The sequence below is a fragment of the Salvelinus fontinalis genome, chromosome 3 (genome assembly GCF_029448725.1).
Source record: "Salvelinus fontinalis isolate EN_2023a chromosome 3, ASM2944872v1, whole genome shotgun sequence".
NCBI classification, from domain to species: Eukaryota; Metazoa; Chordata; class Actinopteri; order Salmoniformes; family Salmonidae; genus Salvelinus; species Salvelinus fontinalis.
Window position 1 is genome coordinate 5,334,910 of NC_074667.1, and position 25,803 is coordinate 5,360,712.

General features: G+C 42.9%; 1 protein-coding gene across 2 annotated transcripts in view; it reads left to right on the forward strand.

Moving 5' to 3' along the window:
- The window catches only part of LOC129836464 (ubiquitin carboxyl-terminal hydrolase 43-like), a 117,038-nt gene that overhangs the window by 22,494 nt on the left and 68,741 nt on the right, over window positions 1-25,803 (forward strand). For both annotated transcript variants that reach the window (XM_055902672.1, XM_055902682.1), the window contains exon 3: window positions 21,074-21,180. In XM_055902672.1, coding sequence (XP_055758647.1) covers window positions 21,074-21,180 — 107 coding nt within the window. The remainder of the gene's footprint in view (window positions 1-21,073; window positions 21,181-25,803) is intronic.

A 25,803-nucleotide genomic window follows, 5' to 3' on the forward strand; every position in this document is an offset into this window, starting at 1 on the left:
AAATGAAAACACGAAGCAGCCCAAACTCCTTGGTCCTTTAAAAACCAGCTGTATGTAAAATATTGTGCTGTAGCTTGGAAAATAAATACATGTGTCTCTGGATGACAACATAATGATGTTTCCAACATTAGCACTGTTTCCCTAAAGAAGTGAAATACGCTTCGTGTTTTGTTTCCTTGCCAAGATACTGACGAGTATACTGGTATCGTCCCCTCTCTAGTTTTTAGGCACACGTCTGCCTATATGTGCTCAGTGGGCCTGTTATGGCCAAATTGGAAAGGAGTGGCCTCTCTCTTTGTGTCTGATGGTATGATAACCAACAGTGAAGAGAGAAACCCATTACATATATTTACTGCCCTCTACTTCAACAGTTGATATGTATTCCTCTAATAGGAATATAGTGGTGACCTTCATCTACTGTCTGGACAGATAGAGAGAGGTGACATAGAGTGGGCAAAGCTGTCATAACTGATAGAGAGAGTTGACGTAGTGGGCGAAGCTGTCATAACTGATAGAGAGAGGTGACATACAGTGGGCAAAGCTGTCATAACTGATAGAGAGAGGTGACATAGAGTGGGCAAAGCTGTCATAACTGATAGAGAGAGATGACGTAGTGGGCAAAGCTGTCATAACTGATAGAGAGAGGTGACATAGAGTGGGCAAAGCTGTCATAACTGATAGAGAGAGGTGACATAGAGTGGGCAAAGCTGTCATAACTGATAGAGAGAGATGACGTAGTGGGCAAAGCTGTCATAACTGATAGAGAGAGGTGACATAGAGTGGGCAAAGCTGTCATAACTGATAGAGAGAGGTGACATATAGTGGGCAATGCTGTTATAACTGATAGAGAGAGGTGACATACTGTACAGTGGGCAATGCTATCATAACTGATAGAGAGAGGTGACAGAGTGGGCAATGCTATCATAACTGATAGAGAGGGGGGACATACTGTACAATGGGCTATGCTGTCATAAATGATAGAGAGGGGTGACATAGAGTGGGCAATGCTATCATAAATGATAGAGAGGGGTGACATACTGTACAATGGGCTATGCTGTCATAAATGATAGAGAGGGGTGACATACAGTGGGCAATGCTATCATAAATGATAGAGAGGGGTGACATACAGTGGGCAATGCTATCATAACTGATAGAGAGGGGTGACATAGAGTGGGCAATGCTATCATAAATGATAGAGAGGGGTGATATAGAGTGGGCAATGCTATCATAACTGATAGAGAGGGGTGACATACAGTGGGCAATGCTATCATAACTGATAGAGAGGGGTGACATACAGTGGGCAATGCTATCATAACTGATAGAGAGGGGTGACATAGAGTGGGCAATGCTATCATAAATGATAGAGAGGGGTGACATACAGTGGGCAATGCTATCATAACTGATAGAGAGGGGTGACATAGAGTGGGCAATGCTATCATAACTGATAGAGAGGGGTGATATAGAGTGGGCAATGCTATCATAACTGATAGAGAGGGGTGACATACAGTGGGCAATGCTATCATAACTGATAGAGAGGGGTGGCATAGAGTGGGCAATGCTATCATAACTGATAGAGAGGGGTGACAGAGTGGGCAATGCTATCATAACTGATAGAGAGGGGTGACATAGAGTGGGCAATGCTATCATAACTGATAGAGAGGGGTGACATAGAGTGGGCAATGCTATCATAACTGATAGAGAGGGGTGACAGAGTGGGCAATGCTATCATAACTGATAGAGAGGGGTGACATAGAGTGGGCAATGCTATCATAACTGATAGAGAGGGGTGACATAGAGTGGGCAATGCTATCATAACGGATAGAGAGGGGTGACATAGAGTGGGCAATGCTATCATAACTGATAGAGAGAGATGACGTAGTGGGCAAAGCTGTCATAACTGATAGAGAGAGGTGACATAGAGTGGGCAAAGCTGTCATAACTGATAGAGAGAGGTGACATAGAGTGGGCAAAGCTGTCATAACTGATAGAGAGAGATGACGTAGTGGGCAAAGCTGTCATAACTGATAGAGAGAGGTGACATAGAGTGGGCAAAGCTGTCATAACTGATAGAGAGAGGTGACATATAGTGGGCAATGCTGTTATAACTGATAGAGAGAGGTGACATACTGTACAGTGGGCAATGCTATCATAACTGATAGAGAGAGGTGACAGAGTGGGCAATGCTATCATAACTGATAGAGAGGGGGGACATACTGTACAATGGGCTATGCTGTCATAAATGATAGAGAGGGGTGACATAGAGTGGGCAATGCTATCATAAATGATAGAGAGGGGTGACATACTGTACAATGGGCTATGCTGTCATAAATGATAGAGAGGGGTGACATACAGTGGGCAATGCTATCATAAATGATAGAGAGGGGTGACATACAGTGGGCAATGCTATCATAACTGATAGAGAGGGGTGACATAGAGTGGGCAATGCTATCATAAATGATAGAGAGGGGTGATATAGAGTGGGCAATGCTATCATAACTGATAGAGAGGGGTGACATACAGTGGGCAATGCTATCATAACTGATAGAGAGGGGTGACATACAGTGGGCAATGCTATCATAACTGATAGAGAGGGGTGACATAGAGTGGGCAATGCTATCATAAATGATAGAGAGGGGTGACATACAGTGGGCAATGCTATCATAACTGATAGAGAGGGGTGACATAGAGTGGGCAATGCTATCATAACTGATAGAGAGGGGTGATATAGAGTGGGCAATGCTATCATAACTGATAGAGAGGGGTGACATACAGTGGGCAATGCTATCATAACTGATAGAGAGGGGTGGCATAGAGTGGGCAATGCTATCATAACTGATAGAGAGGGGTGACAGAGTGGGCAATGCTATCATAACTGATAGAGAGGGGTGACATAGAGTGGGCAATGCTATCATAACTGATAGAGAGGGGTGACATAGAGTGGGCAATGCTATCATAACTGATAGAGAGGGGTGACAGAGTGGGCAATGCTATCATAACTGATAGAGAGGGGTGACATAGAGTGGGCAATGCTATCATAACTGATAGAGAGGGGTGACATAGAGTGGGCAATGCTATCATAACGGATAGAGAGGGGTGACATAGAGTGGGCAATGCTATCATAACGGATAGAGAGGGGTGATATAGAGTGGGCAATGCTATCATAACTGATAGAGAGGGGTGACATAGAGTGGGCAATGCTATCATAACGGATAGAGAGGGGTGACATAGAGTGGGCAATGCTATCATAACGGATAGAGAGGGGTGATATAGAGTGGGCAATGCTATCATAACTGATAGAGAGGGGTGACATAGAGTGGGCAATGCTATCATAACGGATAGAGAGGGGTGACATAGAGTGGGCAATGCTATCATAACTGATAGAGAGGGGTGACATAGAGTGGGCAATGCTATCATAACGGATAGAGAGGGGTGATATAGAGTGGGCAATGCTATCATAACTGATAGAGAGGGGTGACATAGAGTGGGCAATGCTATCATAACGGATAGAGAGGGGTGACATAGAGTGGGCAATGCTATCATAACGGATAGAGAGGGGTGACATAGAGTGGGCAATGCTATCATAACGGATAGAGAGGGGTGACATAGAGTGGGCAATGCTATCATAACGGATAGAGAGGGGTGACATAGAGTGGGCAATGCTATCATAACTGATAGAGAGGGGGGACAGAAGCAGAGAGACAGGGATGGATGGTCTACATGTATGAGGACAGAGGGAGGGAGGAAGGGGAAGAAGGGAGGGAGGAAGGGAGGGAGGAAAGGGAGGGGAGTTATAGAATGCCTGCCGTTTCCCCTCTTATCATCCAGACGGCCACATTACCGTAATCCTACACTGAATAGACCCGAATTAGCAGCAGCTCTCCGCAGCTAAAAGAATAGGAGTGAGTCAGCCCCTTTACTGCAGGGCAAGCATTTCAGACCCCCTCCCTCTTTCCTTGCTCCCCCCCCCTCCTCTCTCTCTCTCTCTCTCTCTCTCTCTCTCTCTCTCTCTCTCTCTCTCTCTCTCTCTCTCTCTCTCTCTCTCTCTCTCTCTCTCTCTCTCTCTCTCTCTCTCTCTCTCTCTCTCTCTCTCTCTCTCTCTCTCTCTCTCTCTCTCTCTCTCTCTCTCTCTCTCTCTCTCTCTCTCTCTCTCTCTCTCTCTCTGTTCCTGCTGACCTCTTCCCTTTCTTTTCAGCTCCTGCCATCCATGCTGCCAAGTCGCCCTGTTCGCGGTGTTGAGTTTTTAATCCCCCCTTTAACCGGAACAGAACATGAAGTTGGGACAGAAAGTTGGAAACAAAGTTGGGTTGTTAGGTGAGGGAAGAACACACCAGGGACCTGGATAGAGACCAGGGGTGGGTGGTCAAATCCATTTCAATTCAGGAAGTAAACGGAATTCATGTCAATGAGGAAAATAATCATTGTAATTAGAATTCCAGTTTACTTCATGAATTGACTTACTTCAATTCTAATCGACCTCAACCCTGCTAGTCCCTTTCCTTCCCTGTTGTGTTCTATAAAGCTGCAGAGGGTGCTGATGACACGGTTGCGCTATGCCTTCCATCTGAATCCGCTCACGCCGTCCAAACTCTGGAAAAGAACGACAGGAGGCAGTGGGGCTCTTCTATAAACGTGAAAACAGCCGGCTGTGTCAATATTGGCTTGTCTCATCGGCACGCGCAGCGGGACAGATGTCATCTCGTACAGCACAGAGAACCACTGAGCTGCCGGCTTACAGCATGTGCTTCTGTGGGGTGTCTGTGGAACAAATCCAAAGAAAGTTTTTGTACACATACACACGCATGCAAACACACACACACACACGCGCACACGCACACACAGTCTTCTGAGACTCCATACAGTTCCCACACACACATCCCATTCAGTGTGTGTATGTGGGAGGCAAAAGATCCAAGAACAGAAACCATCACAGGGGACCAAAGTCTGTTCTGTCAAAGCCTCTTCCCATATCTCTCTGCTACATCCATGAATGGAGCCACTCTGGATTCTTGACCACAGAGCATGTCGCCACCCACTGGTTGAATCAACGTTGTTTCCACATTTCAGTGAAATTATGTTCAACCATCGTGGAATAGACGTTGAATTGACTGTCTGTGCCCAGTGGGTATTAAGATTCAGCTCAGATCTATGGCTGACGGTTGGGTTTCTGGAGCTGCTGGGATTGACTCAGAGACACTATAGGAAGCACAGGTGGTCATGTTAAGCTCAAGAGTCCAACTATTGATTGAACTTTAGTTTTGAAATGATCACTGGCTCAGAGACCGGTTTGATTCCTGCAGAAATGAGTCAGAACCACTGTAAGTGGTAGGAAGCACAAGTGATTTTGCTAACCCATTCAGAGTCTGATGTAGAAGCAAATGAAATACACAGAAAATACTGAAATTCGGGCACTTTGTCCCAATGTGATTAAGCTCTAGTCCTACATTTGATTAAAACAAATGTGTTTTGAAATTATCACTTAATCCGGGTCTCGGAAGTAATCACTGGCTCCGGGACTCTGGTTTGATGACTGTGTTTTACATTTAGTGGTTATTAGTCTAATGCAGGTTAAACGTTGACTGAAGATTCATTGTGGCGTTGGTCGTTTACAAAAACACAGTTGCTGACTTTGCGTTCAAACATCTTTAGCATATTTTAGGGCTAGGATTGCCAGGGACCTCACGATATCATATCACGATACTTACACTACCGCTTAAAAGTTTGGGGTCACTTAGAAATGTCCTTGTTTTTGAAAGAAAAGCACATTTCTTGTCCATTAAAATAACATCAAATTGATCAGAAATACAGTGTAGGCATCTGCTTTCCTGTATGTTCTTCTGACAACTGTATTTTGAAATTTGCATAAGGTTAACTGACAGCTGTAATCAACTGTAGAAATATAACCCATAGATGGCAGTTCCGATTCAAGTCAAGACTGGCAGCCAGGACTCATACTAAAGACTCGTCTGTCTGTAGAAGCTAACAATTTATTTCAACAACATCTGAGCAATTCAGAGTTTACGGCACTGCTCTTCAAAGTACCTTTATCATTTTGAGATAGGCTAATGGCACGAGTGCATGGGCCATCACCGCTGAGTAGCCTAGGCTTCATCTTCATCATTGGGTGAGTAAGTGTGGCTCTGGAAAGTGTATTTAGTAGCCTACTGTAGCCTATAATACATATATATATATATATTATAGGCTACTGAGAGCAATAAAGACGACCTGGTCTTGAACTCAAACAATAGCCCAGGCAAATGTAAAAACACACAGAATGTACAATATTAGGAAGGATATATTCTCACTGTCAGAGTAGCCACTCATTTCGGTCATTTGTGTAGTATTAAAAACGATTTTGCTAATGTCATCTATCATGTAAATGAAGTAGAATTGCATGAAATTGAGTTTTTCCCCCCCCTGTGTGTGGAAATACTAAAAACACCTCTGCTCAACCTCTGCCCAGCACCCCCAACTCCAAACATCTCCCTGCAGCTTTGCGCACACACCGTGGCACACACACACACACACACACACACACACACACACACACACACACACACACTGCGGTACACCGTTGAAACAGGGGTAGGAAAACAACATGTGTTTCTATGTTCTGGAGGGCTGCCATTATGAAAACCTCAGAAGAAGCAACCAGGGATGTCTCTGCCACTACATGGGTCACAGAGCACAGGACCATGGAGAGTCCTACGTGAGCTGCGGCTTCTGTCTGTTTCTCTCAGATATCACAGGACCTGAACAGAATAAATTCTGACTCACACTGTAACTGTTATGAGTGTGAGTAAATTGTACAGGAGCCCTGTTAGGACAAACAGAACCTGTTTGCTTTGGGACCTGTAAGGTTACCTCTGCATACCCAGCGGTATAGTCACAGGCTAGCTTCAGGGACCTCAGAGAGCTTGGGCTCCTACTATACAGAAGTACCTCAATCTCCTATAGAGAGTCCCAGACAGGAGGGAGAGTATGGCCCAGGATACAACAGCCCAGGAACAGTGTGTTTTTAGGTCAGCACTGAGCATATGGTAGTACAGTGAGCAACACCTCGCAACGTCTCTCATACTCCGGCAGAAGGTGAGCTAGCTCTGTGGGTCCTGGCAGGGGAGGACAACGGCTTGCCTCCCTGCCAGCAGAGCTCTAATTTTGGGCTAAACTCAGCGGTAGTCCCCATCCCTGCCTAGCCCTGCCTAGCCCTGCCTAGCCCAACAGCTGGCATACACGGCCTCGTTTACGAAAAAGTGGGCGGTCCAGTTTTTTGGGGCAGTTGCTCGGCATCGTGAGAAGATATCATTCTGTCGCCGCTTCGTTTAAGAGATTCACTCTTCAACTGCATTTTTACATTTGTGTCGAATCCAGAAGTTACGATGATCATCATCCATCCAGCTTTTATTCATGTCTCCCAACTAGATTAGCAGGATCACGCAATGTCTGTGTCAAAAACACAGCCACACTCCCCCTACGTTAGTATGTCCGCCGGTATGTCGAACAAAGACAAGACACGAAGGAAACATCTGTCTGGGACTTATTAAAGAGTCCTATTGATACGTGTGTCCTCTGATGACATCATTACACTGTCGAGACAGACACATAGCAGACATGGCTGTGACTTAATGAACTGTTTCAGTCCGCATGAGAGTACCGGACCGTCCTATTGATACGCCCTGTTACGGAAGAGTCCTTGGCTTTGTCTCAAATGAGAACCTATTCCCTTTGTAATGGAATACTGTTGACCAGGGCCCGTAGGAAACAATATAATATGGGAATAGAGTAGGAAACAATATAATATGGGAATAGAGTAGGAAACAATATAATATGGGAATAGAGTAGGAAACAATATAATATGGGAATAGAGTAGGAAACAATATAATATGGGAATAGAGTAGGAAACAATATAATATGGGAATAGAGTAGGAAACAATATAATATGGGAATAGAGTAGGAAACAATATAATATGGGAATAGAGTAGGAAACAATATAATAAGGGAATAGAGTAGGAAACAATATAATATGGGAATAGAGTAGGAAACAATATAGTATGGGAATAGAGTAGGAAACAATATAATATGGGAATAGAGTAGGAAACAATATAATATGGGAATAGAGTAGGAAACAATATAGTATGGGAATAGAGTAGGAAACAATATAGTATGGGAATAGAGTAGGAAACAATATAATAGGGGAATAGAGTAGGAAACAATATAATATGGGAATAGAGTAGGAAACAATATAATATGGGAATAGAGTAGGAAACAATATAATATGGGAATAGAGTAGGAAACAATATAGTATGGGAATAGAGTAGGAAACAATATAATATGGGAATAGAGTAGGAAACAATATAATATGGGAATAGAGTAGGAAACAATATAGTATGGGAATAGAGTAGGAAACAATATAATATGGGAATAGAGTAGGAAACAATATAATATGGGAATAGAGTAGGAAACAATATAATATGGGAATAGAGTAGGAAACAATATAGTATGGGAATAGAGTAGGAAACAATATAGTATGGGAATAGAGTAGGAAACAATATAATATGGGAATAGAGTAGGAAACAATATAATATGGGAATAGAGTAGGAAACAATATAATATGGGAATAGAGTGCCATTTAGGATTCAGTCCTTGAGTCTACGGGTCATGCGTGTGCAGAAATGTGATGTTCTGATACCCAATACCTATGAGTATAGCCTTGTGTGTGCCTCCCACGCTGCCTTAGTTCTGCTGATTGCAGTGATATGTATCTGTTTGACGTCACATTTTCATGGCAAAAGCAACAGCAGAAAAGGATCCTGGGTACAACATCTTCTGAGGGAGAAAAGGCATAGGTTATTTTTATTTCTGTGTTCAATACATGCTCCAGGGCAGAAATGTTCAGTGCAAGCATTGTGCGAAACCAATAAATAAATAAAAATCCATTGTTTATGTAGCTGCCTAGCAATAGGCCGTTACATAGTGCATGATCATCAAATCAAATGTGCAAATAGTCTGGGTAGACATTTGATTAGGTGTTCAGGAGTCTTATGGCTTGAGGGTAGAAGCTGTTTAGAAGCCTCTTGGACCTAGACGTTGCGCTCCGGTACCGCTTGCCGTGCGGTAGCAGAGAGAACAGTCTATGATTAGGGTGGTTGGAGTCTTTGACCATTTTTAGGGCCTTCCTCTGACACCGCCTGTTATAGAGGTCCTGGATGGCAGTAAGCTTGGCCCTGGTGATGTACTGGGCCGTTCGCACTACCCTCTGTAGTTCCTTGCGGTCGGAGGCCGAGCAGTTGCCATACCAGGCTGTAATGGAACCAGTCAGGATGCTCTCGATGGTGCAGGTGTATAACCTTTTGAGGATCTGAGGACCCATGACAAATCTTTTCAGTCTCCTGAGTGGGAATAGGTTTTGTCGTGCCCTCTTCACGACTGTCTTGGTGTGTTTGGACCATGTTAGTTTGTTGGTGATGTGGACACCAAGGAACTTGAAGCTCTCAACCTGCTGCACTGCAGCCCCGTCAATGAGAATGGGGGAGTGCTCGGTCCTCTTTTTCCTGTAGTCCACAATCATCTCCTTTGTCTTGATCACGTTGAGGGAGAGGTTGTTGTCCTGGCACCACACGGCCAGGTCTCTGACCTCCTCCCTATAGGCTGTCTCGTCATTCTCAGTGATCAGGCCTACCACTGTTGTGTCATCTACAAACTTAAAGATGGTGTTGGAGTCGTGGCTGGCCGTGCAGTCATGAGTTAACAGGGAGTACAAGAGGGAACCGAGCACGCACCCCTGAGGGGCACCTGTGTTGAGGATCAACGTGGTGGGTGTGTTGTTACCTACCCTTATCACCTGGGTGCGGCCCGTCAGGAAGTCCAGGATCCAGTTGCAGAGGGAGGTGTTTGTCCCAGGGTCCTTAGCTTATTGATGAGCTTTGAGGGCACTATGGTGTTGAACGCTTAGCTGTAGTCAATGAATTGCATTCTCACATAGGTGTTCCTTTTGTCCAGGTGGGAAAGGGCAGTGTGGATTACAATAGAGATTGCATCATCTGATGCAATGATCTGTTGGGCGGTATGCAAATTGGAGTGGGTCTAGGGGTTCTGGGATAATGGTGTTGATGTGAGCCATGACTACAGTCTGGCTACAGACATGAGTGCTACGGGCCGGTAGTCGTTTAGGCAGGTTACCTTAGTGTTCTTGGGCACAGGCACTATGGTGGTCTGCTTGAAACATGTTGCTATTACAGATTCGGACAGGGAGAGGTTGAAAATGTCAGTGAAGACAGTACACGTCCTAATAATCCGTCTGGCCCTGCGGCCTTGTGGATGTTGACCTGTTTAAAGGTCTTACTCACATTGGCTGCGGAGAACATGATCACACAGTCTTCCAAAACAGCTGGTGCTCTCATGCATGTTTCAGTGTTATTTGCCTCGAAGCGAGCATAGAAGTAGTTTAGCTCGTCTGGTAGGCTCGTGTCACTGGGCGACTCTCGGCTGTGTTTCCATTTGTAGTCTATAATGGTTTGCAAGCCCTGCCACATCCGACGAGCACCAGAGCCGGTGTAGTACGATTCGATCTTAGTCCTGTATTGATGCTTTGTCTGTTTGTTGTTTCGTCAGAGGGCATAGCGGGATTTCTTATAAGCTTCTGGTTTAGAGTCCCGCTCCTTGAAAGTGGCAGCTCTAGCCTTTAGCTCAGTGCGGATGTTGCCTGTAATCCATTGTTTCTGGTTGGGGTATGTACGTACGGTAACTGTGGGGACAATGTCATCGATGCACTTGTTGATGAAGCCAATGACTGATGTGGTGTACTCCTCTATGCCGTCGGAGGAATCCCGGAACATATTCCAATCTGTGCTAGCATAACAGACCTGTAGCTTAGCATATGCTTCATCTGACCACTTTTTTATTGATATAGTCACTGGTGCTTCCTGATTTAATTTTTGCTTGTAAGCAGGAATGAGGAGGATAGAATTACGGTCAGATTTGCCAAATGGAGGGCGAGGGAGAGCTTTGTATCCATCTCTGTGTGGAGTAAAGGTGGTCTAGAGTTTTTTTCCCTCTGGTTGCACATTTAATATGCTGATATAAATATGGTAAAACGGATATAAGTTTCCCTGCATTAAAGTCCCCGGCTACTAGGAGCGCCGCCTCTGGGTGAGCATTTTCTTGTTTGCTTATGGCGGAATACAGCTCATTCAATGCTGTCTTAGTGCCAGCCTCTGACTCTGGTGGTATGTAAACAGCTACACATGATCACTTGACTTCCCATTTCTTAAGCTTTGTAAGCTTAATTTCTCACCTAATTTTATGGATAAGCCATTCCGCAAGCTATCAGTGTATATAATAACCTTTTCAAATACACATCTCACTTTCTGTCTGCTTGGGAATAGATTCCCCTTGACTTTGATACAAGATTCATGTAGCCAGTATGTCCTGTACGTCTGCTTTAGCTGTGGAATAACTTCTGAAATCTTGCTCTGCTCCAATCATCTAAATTCTGGAAATCAATTACAGTAGCTTGCGAATGTATTCACCCCCCTTGGCATTTTTCCTATTTTGTTGCTTTACAACCTGGAATTAAAATATATTTTTAGGGGGTTTGAATCATTTGATTTACACAACAAGCCTACCACTTTGAAAATGGAAAATATTTTTTTATTGTGAAACAAACAAGAAATAAGACAAAAAAACAGAAGACTTGAGCGTGCATAACTATTCACCCCCCCCAAAGTTAATACTTTGTAGAGCCACCTTTTGCAGCAATTACAGCTGCACGTCTCTTGGTTTATGTCTCTATAAGCTTGACACATCTAGCCACTAGGATTTTTGCCCATTCTTCAAGGCAAAACTGCTCCAGCTCCTTCAAGTTGGATTGGTTCCGCTGGTGTACAGCAATCTTTAAGTCATACCACAGTTTTTCAGTTGGATTGAGGTCTGGCCTTTGACTAGGACATTCCAAGACATTTAAATGTTTCCCCTTAAACCACTCATGTGTTGCTTTAGCAGTATGCTTTGGGTCATTGTCCTGCTGGAAGGTGAACCTCTGTCCCAGTCTCAAATCTATTGAAGACTGAAACAGGTTTCCATCAAGAATTTCCCTGTATTTACTGCCATCCATCATCCCTTCAATTCTGACCAGTTTCCCAGTCCCTGCCGATGAAAAACATCCCCACAGCATGATGGGGATGGTGTTCTCGGGGTGATGAGAAGTGTTGGGTTTGCGCCAGACATTGCGTTTTCCTTGATGGCCAAAAAGCTCAATTTTAGTCTAATCTGACCGGAGTACATTCTTCCATATGTTTGGGGAGTCTCCCACATGCCTGTTGGTGAACACCAAACGTGTAGCTTATTTTTTTCTTTAAGCAATGGCTTTTTTCTGGCCACTCTTCCGTAAAGCCCAGCTCTGTGGAGTGTACAGCTTAAAGTGGTCCTATGGACAGATACTCTCTCTTGGCAGGTTTGTTGTGGTGCCATATGCTTTCCATTTTTTAATAATGGATTTAATGGTGCTCCGTGGGATGTTTAAAGTTTTTGTTTTATTTTTTATAACTCAACCCTGATCTGTACTTTGTCCCTGACCTGTTTGGAGAGCTCCTTGGTCTTCATGGTGCTGCTTGCTTGGTGGTGCCCCTTGCTTAGTGGTGTTGCAGACTCTGAGGCCTTTCAGAACAGGTGTATATATACTGAGATCACGTGACATATGTGACACTTAGATTGCACACAGGTGGACTTTATTTAATTAGTGATGTGACTTATGAAAGTAATTGGTTACACCAGATCTTATTTAGGGGCTTCCTAGCAAAGGGGGTGAATACATATGCACACACCACTTTTCAGTTATTTTTTTATTTTTTTGAAACAATTAAGTTTTTTCATTTCACTTCACCAATTTGGACTATTTTGTGTATGTTCATTACATGAAATTTAAATTACAGTTTGTAATGCAACAAAATAGGAAAAACACCAAGGCGGATGAATACTTTTACAAAGCACTGTAAATAGCCTGGGAGGGTTTGAATGCCAGTGCTAATATTCTCCTCTGAGCACAGGGGGCCCAGAAAATTGATCTGGATCTGTTAGCTGCTAGCGTTCAGCACTTTTGGATTACACAATTTAACTTTTTCGCACTTTTTGCATATTAGCATCTCTCATGTTACGCTAGCTCCTGCTTCACATGTATTTTTGGCAGGCCCACCTGCCTTGGCAGACAATGGCAGAGCAAGGAAAAATACTATAGGGGTATTTATTCATCACTGGTTCCCAGATATAAGAAAATGTTAGTGCACGCACACACCCACTTTTAGAGAAATCACAGTTGAATGGGGGCATCTGTTGTTTGTTCTAAGGTCCAGCTAAGTGCCTGTTGACCTACTTGTGGGGAAGGTGCCTTCTCTAGTGTGCAGCGAAGCCCACTGGGCTTTGGATTTGTTATGAATAGAGAATTAAGTAGCCCGAGCCTTCGCTGCAGTGCCTGGCAACACATGCCTTGGGTCTGCTGGTATTCCCCACAATACACTCTTACTACTACTACTGCAGCGTCCACCCGGAGCCTCTCTTTATCAGCCACTCACTCTCAACAGAATTACACACCCCAGGACAGTGAGTCAATCCCCTTATATAAGCCTTATGTATTACCTTAACCTGTTAGTGGCATGATAAACAATTGGATTGCTAAAAGCAAGTTGCGAAACTATGCACCTCTTACGATAACACATTCTGGAAAACTAAAACAAGCACTTCTTATTCTACGAGATCAAGATCAGCTAGTTCCTCCCTGTTTGTCTGTTTTTCCCCCATTTGGTGCCTAAGCAATACAACCCGGGTTAAGCCCACTAGCTTCCCTTCCTCTCTATTAGGAAAATAGAATAAACACAACTCTGCAGTATGTAACTGTTAAAAAGCATGTTGAGTTATTTTATGAAGATGAATTGCTGCGGGGAGAGTTTGTGCTTCTTGGTTTTAAACTCACAACTCATTTCCAAGAAGATGCTGTGTTTAATGAAAAACGTCCTCCTCAGTCCACATTTTGATGGGAAAGGAACCCAATGTTTCCATGGTGATTTGTGTAAGGACTGGGACCAGGCTACTCAGCTGACGATTCTGTACTATGCTAGTATACTATACTATCTCTGACTTTGGTTTAGTTCTGTCTCTGGCTGTATTTGTGTTGATTCTTCCATCTACTCAAGGTATTGGTCTCGGTTTTTACTATCAGCTAGTAGCATATCCTGTGTTTTTGTCCACATTTTGACTGAAAGGAAGGTCACATTTGAGTTAGCTGACCCGAAGTACTGTACCTATTAGCATATCCTGTGTTTTTGTCCACATTTTGACTGAAAGGAAGGTCACATTTGAGTTAGCTGACCTGAAGGACTGTACCTATTAGCATATCCTGTGTTTTTGTCCACATTTTGACTGAAAGGAAGGTCACATTTTAGTTAGCTGACCTGAAGGACTGTACCTATTAGCATATCCTGTGTTTTTGTCCACATTTTGACTGAAAGGAAGGTCACATTTTAGTTAGCTGACCTGAAGGACTGTACCTATTAGCATATCCTGTATTTTTGTCCATATTTTGAAAGAAAGGAAGGTCAAATTTGAGTTAGCTGACCTGAAGGACTGTACCTATTAGCATATCCTGTGTTTTTGTCCACATTTTGACTGAAAGGAAGGTCACATTTTAGTTAGCTGACCTGAAGGACTGTACCTATTAGCATATCCTGTATTTTTGTCCATATTTTGAAAGAAAGGAAGGTCAAATTTGAGTTAGCTACAGCGCTGCTGGTCAGCGATCTGTGTCAGCTTCCAACCTTGCCGGGTACACAACTCTGCTAACAGGACAAAACCAAGAGACTCAAATTCACCTCTCTAATGGCGCACCTTCTGCACTGTGTTGTAGGATTTGCAGAATCCCTAGATGTAATATTTTCTAGTGCTTTCACTCTCTCGCTCTCGCTCTTGCTCTCTCGCTCGTGCGCTAATAGCTCCAATAAACCATTATTCCCCAGCACGTCTCAGGCCATCCATGTCTGTATTTAATCTTTAATTGTGTTAGCGAAGGAAAAAATTGCTTTGGGGATTCGACAGCTTGAAAGAGACGTCTTGTTCATATGGCTCATCATTATCAGCAGAATAGCTTCTTGGTTGAAAATACTTAATAAGAGACAAAACAATATTATTACTAGATAGTCTGGAGTTTGCTGTGCATAATAATGTTTTTTGTGTTGTTTTTTTTTACATTGGATGACAAGCTATTATGGACGCTATTATCCAACTATTTGTAATGGTTGTTGTAAAATGTTGTCATGGTTTTGCTCCTCACTTTCATAATGTTACAACACGTAAGCCTATTTCTAATTTTTGTACCATCGTCCTTAGATCTTGCAAAACGTTCTAATGTAGTTTGTCAGAAGAAAGCACGGCCATTATGAGTCTGACTCTAACCTATTGAGACTCTTTAACACGTCCTCATAAACACTTACTGTAGATGCCTCACACACTTTCAGACTACTATAGTTTCTTTCTAACACTTAGATGCCTCACACACTTTCAGACTACTATAGTTTCTTACTAACACTTAGATGTATCACACACTTTCAGACTACTATAGTTTCTTACTAACACTTAGATGTATCACACACTTTCAGACTACTATAGTTTCTTACTAACACTTACTGTAGATGCCTCACACACTTTCAGACTACTATAGTTTCTTACTAACACTTACTGTAGATGCCTCACACACTTTCAGACTACTATAGTTTCTTACTAACACTTAGATGCCTCACACACTTTCAGACTACTATAGTTTCTTACTAACACTTACTGTAGATGTATCACACACTTTCAGACTACTATAGTTTCTTACTAACACTTACTGTAGATGCCTCACACACTTTCAGACTACTATAGTTTCTTACTAACACTTACTGTAGATGCCTCACACACTTTCAGACTACTATAGTTTCTTACTAACACTTAGATGCCTCACACACTTTCAGACTACTATAGTTTCTTACTAACACTTACTGTAGATGTATCACACACTTTCAGACTACTATAGTTTCTTACTAACACTTAGATGCCTCACACACTTTCAGACTACTATAGTTTCTTACTAACACTTAGATGCCTCACACACTTTCAGACTACTATAGTTTCTTACTAACACTTAGATGTATCACACACTTTCAGACTACTATAGTTTCTTACTAACACTTAGATGCCTCACACACTTTCAGACTACTATAGTTTCTTACTAACACTTAGATGCCTCACACACTTTCAGACTACTATAGTTTCTTACTAACACTTAGATGCCTCACACACTTTCAGACTACTATAGTTTCTTACTAACACTTAGATGCCTCACACACTTTCAGACTACTATAGTTTCTTACTAACACTTAGATGCCTCACACACTTTCAGACTACTATAGTTTCTTACTAACACTTAGATGCCTCACACACTTTCAGACTACTATAGTTTCTTACTAACACTTAGATGCCTCACACACTTTCAGACTACTATAGTTTCTTACTAACACTTAGATGCCTCACACACTTTCAGACTACTATAGTTTCTTACTAACACTTAGATGCCTCACACACTTTCAGACTACTATAGTGTCTTACTAACACTTAGATGCCTCACACACTTTCAGACTACTATAGTTTCTTACTAACACTTAGATGTATCACACACTCTACTGCTGCTATTCCCAAAGTAGGTGAGTGCTCTTCTGAAGAGAGTGTTTCTAGTGGCTCGATGAGATTGTCCTGCCTTTGGGGAAACTAGGAAAGTGTACCACACACATCATCTTCTTCACAGGAAGCATAATGGACTTTCTTCCCTTTTTTTCAGAAACAGGGTGACACATTTAAGATGCGAAGAGGGGAGGAGAGGTATAAATAGCAGTTAGGCCTTTTGCTGTTGACACAGAAGTGTGTCAAATAATTGATTACATCACAGATGTTGATGAAACAAAGCTGACAGATATTCTCCAGGGTTATGTTGTCGATCTTGGTTGTACGGTACTTATGTTTTATTGATACACGTGTTGATACACTAATCACAACATAAGATATTGATATGTGACCTTGCTCTAAATGTGTCCTAAATTAGTTTGAGGTAATTAGAGATTTTTAGACAGGCACAAACTTCAGGGCAGAACTTTCACCCCAAAACGGAAATTGATGTCGACTTCAAAATCGCCTCCAACGCTTAGCTCTGGTCCCCAGGTGACAATGAATTCATTTTCAATCTCACTACCTCACGCAGGGCCTCTAAACTGTCCATTACCATCCAGGTCGGAAACAGCTACTAAAGTCATGTTTTGGGGCAGAGCAACTCAAATAGCTCCTTCATCCTATTGCTCTATTTCTTTACCGTCAACTGTACTGTTCTCACTGAAAGCAGTCAGTATAAACTTACCTATGCTATGCAGTTTATCATGGGGTTACACAATACTTTAGCCACATGGCCCAAAACCTCTCAAAGGGTTCTCTACAAGGTTTCAACTGAATGAGTTAAATAGCAATTGAATCAGCCTCAGTCGTAACCCCATAAAAGCTTGGATATGTCGCTGTGACCCCTTTGTTTGCTGAGGCTACTTCACTATTTGACTCTGCATAGCAACTAATTGAAGGCCTCTCTCATAGGATGTCGCTGTGACCTCTTTGTTTGCTGAGCCTACTTCACTATTTGACTCTGCATAGCAACTAATTGAAGGCTTCTCTCATAGGATGTCACTGTGACCCCTTTGTTTGCTGAGGCTACTTCACTATTTGACTCAGCATAGCAACTAATTGAAGGCCTCTCTCATAGGATGTCGCTGTGACCCCTTTGTTTGCTGAGGCTACTTCACTATTTGACTCTGCATAGCAACTAATTGAAGGCCTCTCTCATAGGCTATTTACTGAAAGAGTAATAGTATGGAAGCATGTAGCTTCATACAACACTCCAAAGAAGACAACAATGATCATCTTATCGAGCCAGTACGCTAAATGTGCTGAAAGTCATCACACAACACACATTTCCCCATGTCCCAAATAATATATGCCTCAAAAACATTTGATTGATGTCTATTTGATCATTTTCATTAGCTGAGAGTATCAATGAATATCCAGTATGGAAGCATGTAGCTCAATGAGCTCCGTTATCCAGTGGATCTGTCTCCTTCAGCTTAGCAGGAAGTGATTAGTATGGTTATGATGACTAAGAATGTATTTTTAAAAGCACTCCAAAACATAACAAGAGTCTAGAAGCTCTTGGTGAAAATATCTCTGTGTGCTGCTCTTTGATTACATCAGCAGGCACTGTTCAGGTAATTGCAGAGTATCTACCTGCAGTCCCCTAGCACCATGAGTCACAGTGGTTCCCTCTATCCTTCGTTTTGATTTCGCTGTGCACTGAACAGAACTCAATACACCAACTACCAAAGCACTTCAATAAATTATAGTTGTGGGTGAGTGCAGTTTCTCTCACCCCGTCAGGTAAACTTGAACTATGGTTAGACGTGCTCCGGAACTTTGGCGACTAAGAAAGTATTTTTGAAACCTTCCACTTTGGGCTGGATGTGTCAATGTGTAGTTCCTACATGCATAATCTATGAGCAGAATGACTTTCTTACCTCGATTATCCACAAAATCCCTAGTTTGAAAGAAACTGTGCAGCGCCATTTTCCCTACATTTTCCAACACATGGGCCGGCCACCTAGCACTTCGAGTTCCAGACATGAGCTTCAGCCCTTCGCCATTTGAGGGACAGCTATCAAGATGCACACACAGAAGATTTTAGGGAACCACTTTTGGCTCACGAGCGCTACTTTCAAAACTACAGGCTAAAAAGTGAACAAAAGTAGAGGCGGATCTTCAAATCAGCCTGTTGAAAGACCCCCCCCCCCCAACCAGAAAAAAACGTTTATTTTCTATTGTGTCATTTAGACTGACACATAAGTGTCTGGAGAATAAACAAATGCCTGTTAACTCCACTTATCCATCATGTATGGTGGAGGTGTGTGTGCGTGCGCCTGCGTGCGTGCGTGCGGAACACGTTGCTTCAAAGACCGATTTGTTCCCCGGGAGCGACAATAATCGATCTTATGATTTCTGGGAATGATTTTGTAAAAAAGCCGTAAGATGATGACTGGCTGTGGTAAAAAGGAAATATATCCCGCAGGCTGATGATACGTTATGTCAAATGCCATTTTTTTCATCTGTGAAAGCCATCAATTCATACAGCAGCGATTTGTGACTGATTTGAGAATTGATTTCAGGTCCGTCCGTGCCACAGCCTGGTTCCCTCTATAAAAGAGACTCAAGGGTTCAGGTCAGGCCTGTGGTTGGTGGGCTTGGCTGCTCTATACTTTATTCCTGTATATGTTTATTTACCTGTCTATCTGGAAAGTAACACAGTCTTTAGCTGTGATATATCTACTGTTGGAGAGAGATTTGGTTTTGTCAGGGTTCTAGACGTTCCTTCAGTGGCTCATGCAAACCTCTATTTACCTCTATAACCTCTATTTACCTCTATAAAAAACAAATACAGTTCAGGCTATTCCGTTAAAACAACTAGTGCCTATGCACACGTTGTAATAAAAATAATAATTTTAATTGATGCATTTAAAACGGTCCTTTTGTGAGGCACAGGCGGGAACTGGTTCTGTACGATGGCCGAGTGGTGGGATCGATAAACCAGGAGGATTCTCCATAATCGTTAAAATCGGCAGATTAGGAACATTTTGGCTTCCCAGTAGAATACAATGGCGAGAGACAGAGCGAGTATGTTGCCACTGCTCAACAAGAATAGCCTATGCAGCTGCCAACACCTCAAACATGTTGACACATTGACACCGACATCACCCCAGTATTCCTACCACCTGAGCAAGACGGAAACGGCAAAAAAAAAAAAACTCCCTTCTGCTTTTAAACAGCAATTCACAGCTGATTCTGATCGGGGCAAAGAAATGACAAGAGTGATAGGTATGTTTATAGCCGCGGATATGCGCCCATTCTCTGTGGTTATGAAGAATAGGGGGTTTCAGCACTTTGTGGAAGTGCTCAAGCCTCATTATAAACTTCGCCCTCTCACACCCATTTCTGCAAACAGGCAGTACCCGCTCTATATAAGCAAGCTAAAGACAAAGCTGTCAATGAATTGGCCAATGTTGTGCAGGACATCTACAGCAGGTGTACTCAACTACTCTTTGAGAAGATCCGGTCACACACATTCCTAGGTGGCAAAGGTCTGGATGGATAATGTAATTTATCGGCATAGTAACAAACCCCCACCTCGCAACCCATGTAACCCTGAAAATACAAGACAGTGTTGTTATTCCTGATTGGGCTGTCATCCTGCATTATATGGATCATGATCATATATGGAATCAGGAATATCAACACTTTGTATTTCTTAAGTAAACAAAAATGAACTACATTATGGTTGGTGTCTCATTTTCCCGCTGTACTGAAACTGAACCGAACCGTAACCCCAAAACCGCAATACGTACCACCGAACAGTGGGTTTGGTGAACCTTTACAGCCCTAGTGGTCAGCCGGACTGACTTGTTTTGAATCAACCCAGATTTAGTATATTCACTTTAATGTGTTTACCTGCCTACTGCTCTCCCTTCTACCCAACTCTCATCGATCTCCCTCTAAGCCAAGGTCAGTAATGCTGAGAGGAAAGTGAATTACATGGGAACGCAAACACACACACACACACACACACGTAATGACAGTCACGAGGTAAGATCTGGCTGTTTTCATTCTCTCTCTTCGCCAATGAAGCTGAACACTATAAAAAGTACAAGAGTGTATTAACGTGCATTAACACCTCATTTAGCACCTGTCCCATTGTAGCGCTTCTGTTTACATCTGCTGTGATACACCTTGTTACCCTGCTGGTGTTCAGCTCTAGCTTGTGTTGACGTTTTCACACACACACACACACACACACACACACACACACACACACACACACACACACACACACACACACACACACACACACACACACACACACACACACACACACATACAGGACATTCACACATTCACGCTTTCTCTCTCTCTGTTCCAGGGCCCGCTGGGTGGAGCGGAGGAGAGCCCTGTCTCCGGCCCAGCAGCAGCACACCAGCCTGGGACGCGGCACAGCTTCGTCCAGGACCACTTTCAGGCACAGTACAGGTACGAGGCATAGACAATATCATACAGGTACATTAGTAGTCACAGACGATAAGAGGTGAGGAGTCACATTCAATTAGTACAGGTCAAGTAATAACGCATACTTAAGTTAAGTAATTCAATAACGATTTCTCACACCATGAGGCTTCATGGAGTACAAAATACCTAAACGTCTCATCCAAGACTTTTGTAATGTCTGTGTGCATAGTTTTTCTCGCCAGAATCTATAGCATGCTGTTATATAGAGTATAGGTATTCAGAACAGGTGAGCATGTACTTTCCCTCCTGTGGATAAGAACGGGTAGCCTGCTAAAGGAGGTCACATTGAGCTAGCTGTGAACACTTTCTGGGATTAGTCTCTGTCTGTTTGGCTCTTTTCCTCCTGGTCTGCGGTACACACACACACACACACACACACACACACACACACACCACACCACACCACACCACACCACACCACACCACACCACACCACACACACAAAGCAGCAGCAGGATCCCTGCATAGCCAGTCTCATGGAAATGCAGTGACCCTCTGCTAGCCTTGTCATGATGTTCTCCATCTCTTTTCCTCCCCATCCACCTCTTCTTAGATCAATCTGTTGAAACGTTCCACTTGTTGATTTATGATACCAACCACTGATCTGTATACCACGTGGATTGACTGAGCAGTTTAACGGATGATTAGACTTTGACACATCCATATTGTATAGATAATGAGATTAGACCTGAAATGTACAGAATCTGCTGGGAGTCGAATGCGCTCTTCGCTATAACAAAAAAGTACTCAAGTTGTATCGGACTTAGTATTGGACTTAACACCATGCTGGTAGATTGGTGTGAGTCAATCAATATAGGGTTAACCCCAGACAGTTGGACTGCATTGATGATGATGCGGGGTTAACCACCCAGTCAATCATGGGATTATGATTCCCACTCCCTCATCACAGGATGATGGATTATACACTTATACAAACCCACTGTATCCCTGCGGAGACTGATCTCTCCAGGCTGCTAATTGGAAATTGCTCTCAGAATCCATTTTCCCTTATGGAAAAATTTGTGTCTGAAACGGAATATCGTAATTTTGAGGCAGAATATCGGAATTCCCAGATGGAATATTCAGAGTAAAGTGTGTCTCCTTTAACATCCAACCCCCTTGGCTCTTGGCTATGATGTGTTTGCCACAACAGCACACAGGTTGTGTTTACGTCCTATTATCATATTATCCATTAATTCATTAGCAGATAAGAGTAGCGACACTAGGGGAAATCTGAGACGTAACCTTCAAGACACTCCAAATGCATCCCTAAACAGCTTAGCAAAGAATGCTAATTCGATGGCTCCTCTCATCAATAATTTTGTCTCTTGTCTCAAATGGCACCCTATTCCCTTCATAGTGCACTACCTAGGCTGCGGTCCAAACACTTAAATGACACACCCTCGTCCACTTACCCTCGCCTTACGCCCTTGGGGGAGTCCCCGTCGCCATCTTGAAGGGTGGTCCAAATGATTAGCCAAGCAAGAGGAAGTCCCCATAATTCAATTCGCGACGATTGTACATCCGCGAAAACGTAAAAACAACATCAATGGAGAAGTCAACATACAAGTGTAAGTAAAAACGAATGCTACGTAAAAATTAAATATGTTTTTGTTTGGTTATCTTTTGGAAATTGTAGAAATAAAATATTTTCCTTCTTCAGAAGTTCCAGCTAGGCAAGCTAATTAATTTGCTAGCTATCATACAGTAGGCGTATATTAATAATGATATATTCAATAAAAGTAGACATACACTCGTAATTGACTGTAGTGCATATAAAGCACCCACAAGTTACCGGTGGCTGAAAACACAATCATTGCGGGATGTTTGAGTGGCAAATTTACGGCCAAGGGTGGTCCATTCCTTCCCCCCTCGCCCCTTGCCCTGCAAGTGTATACTCGTCAGACGTCATGATACGTCATCAGAAGTGTCCACTTAATTTAAGTGCTGAGGGGATAGGGTGTCTTTTAAGTGTTTGGACTGCAGCCCTCGACGAACAGTTTTGGCTGACAGCTGTGAAGTGTCTGGACTCACCATCCTGGATATACAGATGTAGGATCTTAATTTGATAATTTTTTTTGTTGCTGAGAATTTCCCTGCAAGGCAGGTAATGCAAACTTCTAGTGTATTTGAGTTTTTAAAAGGCTTCTAAAGTTTGTAATTTAATTTTGAAATGTCAGACTTGATTTGCCCTAACGAAAAATGTATCCACCTCCACAAAATTTTTTCATTAATTATAACCCACATAATAGTTCACATTTCCCACTGCTGCAGGACTATTTCCCTGTTGAAGCAAACTGGCTCAAATTAAGATCCTACATTTGTACACCTAAGGTGTAGTAGTATACTCTTAGAAAAAGGGTTCCAAAAGAGTTCTTCGGCTGTCCCCATAGGATGACCCTTTTTTAATTCCAGGTAGAACTCATTTTGGTTCCAGGTAGAACTCTTTTGGGTTCCATGTAGAACACACTCTGGAAAGGGTTCTACACCAAACTCAAAAAGGTTCTACCTGGAGCAAAAAAGTGTTAAAAAGTGTTATACCTCCATTGGGGACAGCTAAAAAAGAGTGTAGTGTGTGTTTAGTCAGGGGTTACAATCCAATACTTAAAGCACCAGTAATTAGTACTTTGATGGTCTGCTCCCTAAGGATATGTCTCAGTGTTGAGTACATGTTGTTGTCCCATTATGCAGTCTACTGTAAAGTGATTACAGAACTACTCCAAACTCTTGTTTCTCTCGCAACGCACCGTATCATTTTCTGCCTGGCTCCACCTCAACAGCTTGAAGTGTCAGAGAGTAGCAGGGTTGCACTGTAATTGGGATTCCAGAGTTCCGGACACAGGCCCAGGTAGCAGGATAACGGCTGTCTGGTTTGGCTGGAGGGAGGTGGGAGGGTGGTACAGATGGAGGGGGAGGGGGCAGATGGCTGGAGGGCTTGTTTACAGATGACCTTGCAGGTAGAGCCTGGGAGAGGTAGAGCCTGCCTGGCTGTTCCCCACCCCTGCCTGGCCTGGCGTTACATGGGGCCGTCTGTAAAGTTCCTTTTGTCTGTAGAGTTAATGCACTGTGCCCGCCTATAACTGTACTTCTGTTCATGCAAGTGCATTTGAGTATGAATACAGATCAACACAAGTAATGTATCCTATCCACTCAAACTGTTGTGTTCCGTTGGGCTCCGTTCCTACATTCTAACTCAACGTTGCCGTATTGGGTGTTCTATCTTCCAGACTTCTGAAGACACGAGACAGTGTAGTAGTGTAACGGAGACAATGGGTGGTTTTCAAAATGCATACTACCGCGCTCCGAGCATGCAAATTAGAGCACGGGAGGGTCGGGGTATGAGTCCAAATCAAAGTAGCCGAAACGGAGCGCGGAGGGAACTTCTCGAATGTGAAATGTTGCTTATTCGCATGTAAAATGTTACCTGACTACAATATTTTATGTTGATATGTTAATAAATACATGCTGTGTAAATTTTAGCATGTTGACCTGCCTAGGTACCATAGAACCCATAGAGTCCATAATAAGTCAATAGGGCTAACTGGCTAGCTACTACTGTTACTACTGAAGAATTGTTAGCTAGCCACCCACAAAGAATTGACATCTACCTTGCATAATATTAGTTTTAGGTAATTTTTGCCTTTTATACCATCTGGTTAGCAACATTATTAAGATTCACATATGCATAGCTAGCTGATAGTTATGAAGTAAAACATTTGCTTTGTGTTTATCTTTTTTTCGTCTCTATTGCCACTGTCCTGGCTGCAAGACTGTTCAGTGAATGGGTAGCTAAGTCCATAGTAAGTCAATTAGGCTAACTGGCTAGCTAGCTAATCATCCGCCGAATACAACAGAATTCAACCTTACCGTGGAATGCTTACTGACAAGCCCTTAACCAACAATGCAGTTCAAGGAGAATGTAGCCACGAAGAATTGGTATCTACCCACACAAAATGTACATCAACCTTGCATAACATTAGTTTTAGGTCCTTTTTGCCTGTTTAACTAGCTGGCAAGTTAGATTATTACGATTCACATATCTAGATGATAATTATGAAGTAAAACTTTTGCTTTGTGTATATCTTGTTTTGTCTGTTGTTGCCATTGTCCTGCAGTGTGAGGTTCAACAGTAGGGGAAGTGCTTCTCAAATGTAATGTTTTATGCATTCTCCACACTCTCGTCCGCACAAGAACGTAGTCAAGAGAACGTCGTTGGAGCATGAGAGTGTGGAGCATGGTAGTACGCATATCGAGAGACACCCATTGGCTCTGATGAGTTTGGGTTCTGGGACTCGTCCTCCACACTTTCTCCTTATGTTATTGTTCTTCTATATTTTTCTATCTCTCTCTCTCTAAATCAATCATCCTCTCTCTCTCTAACTCAATCATCCTCTCTCTCTCTCTCTCTCTCTCTCTAAATCAATCATCCTCTCTCTCTCTCTCTCTCTCTGAATCAATCATCCTCTCTCTCTCTCTCTCTCTCTAAATCAATCATCCTCTCTCTCTCTCTCTCTCTATGAATCAATCATCCTCTCTCTCTCTCTCTCTAAATCAATCATCCTCTCTCTCTCTCTCTCTCTATGAATC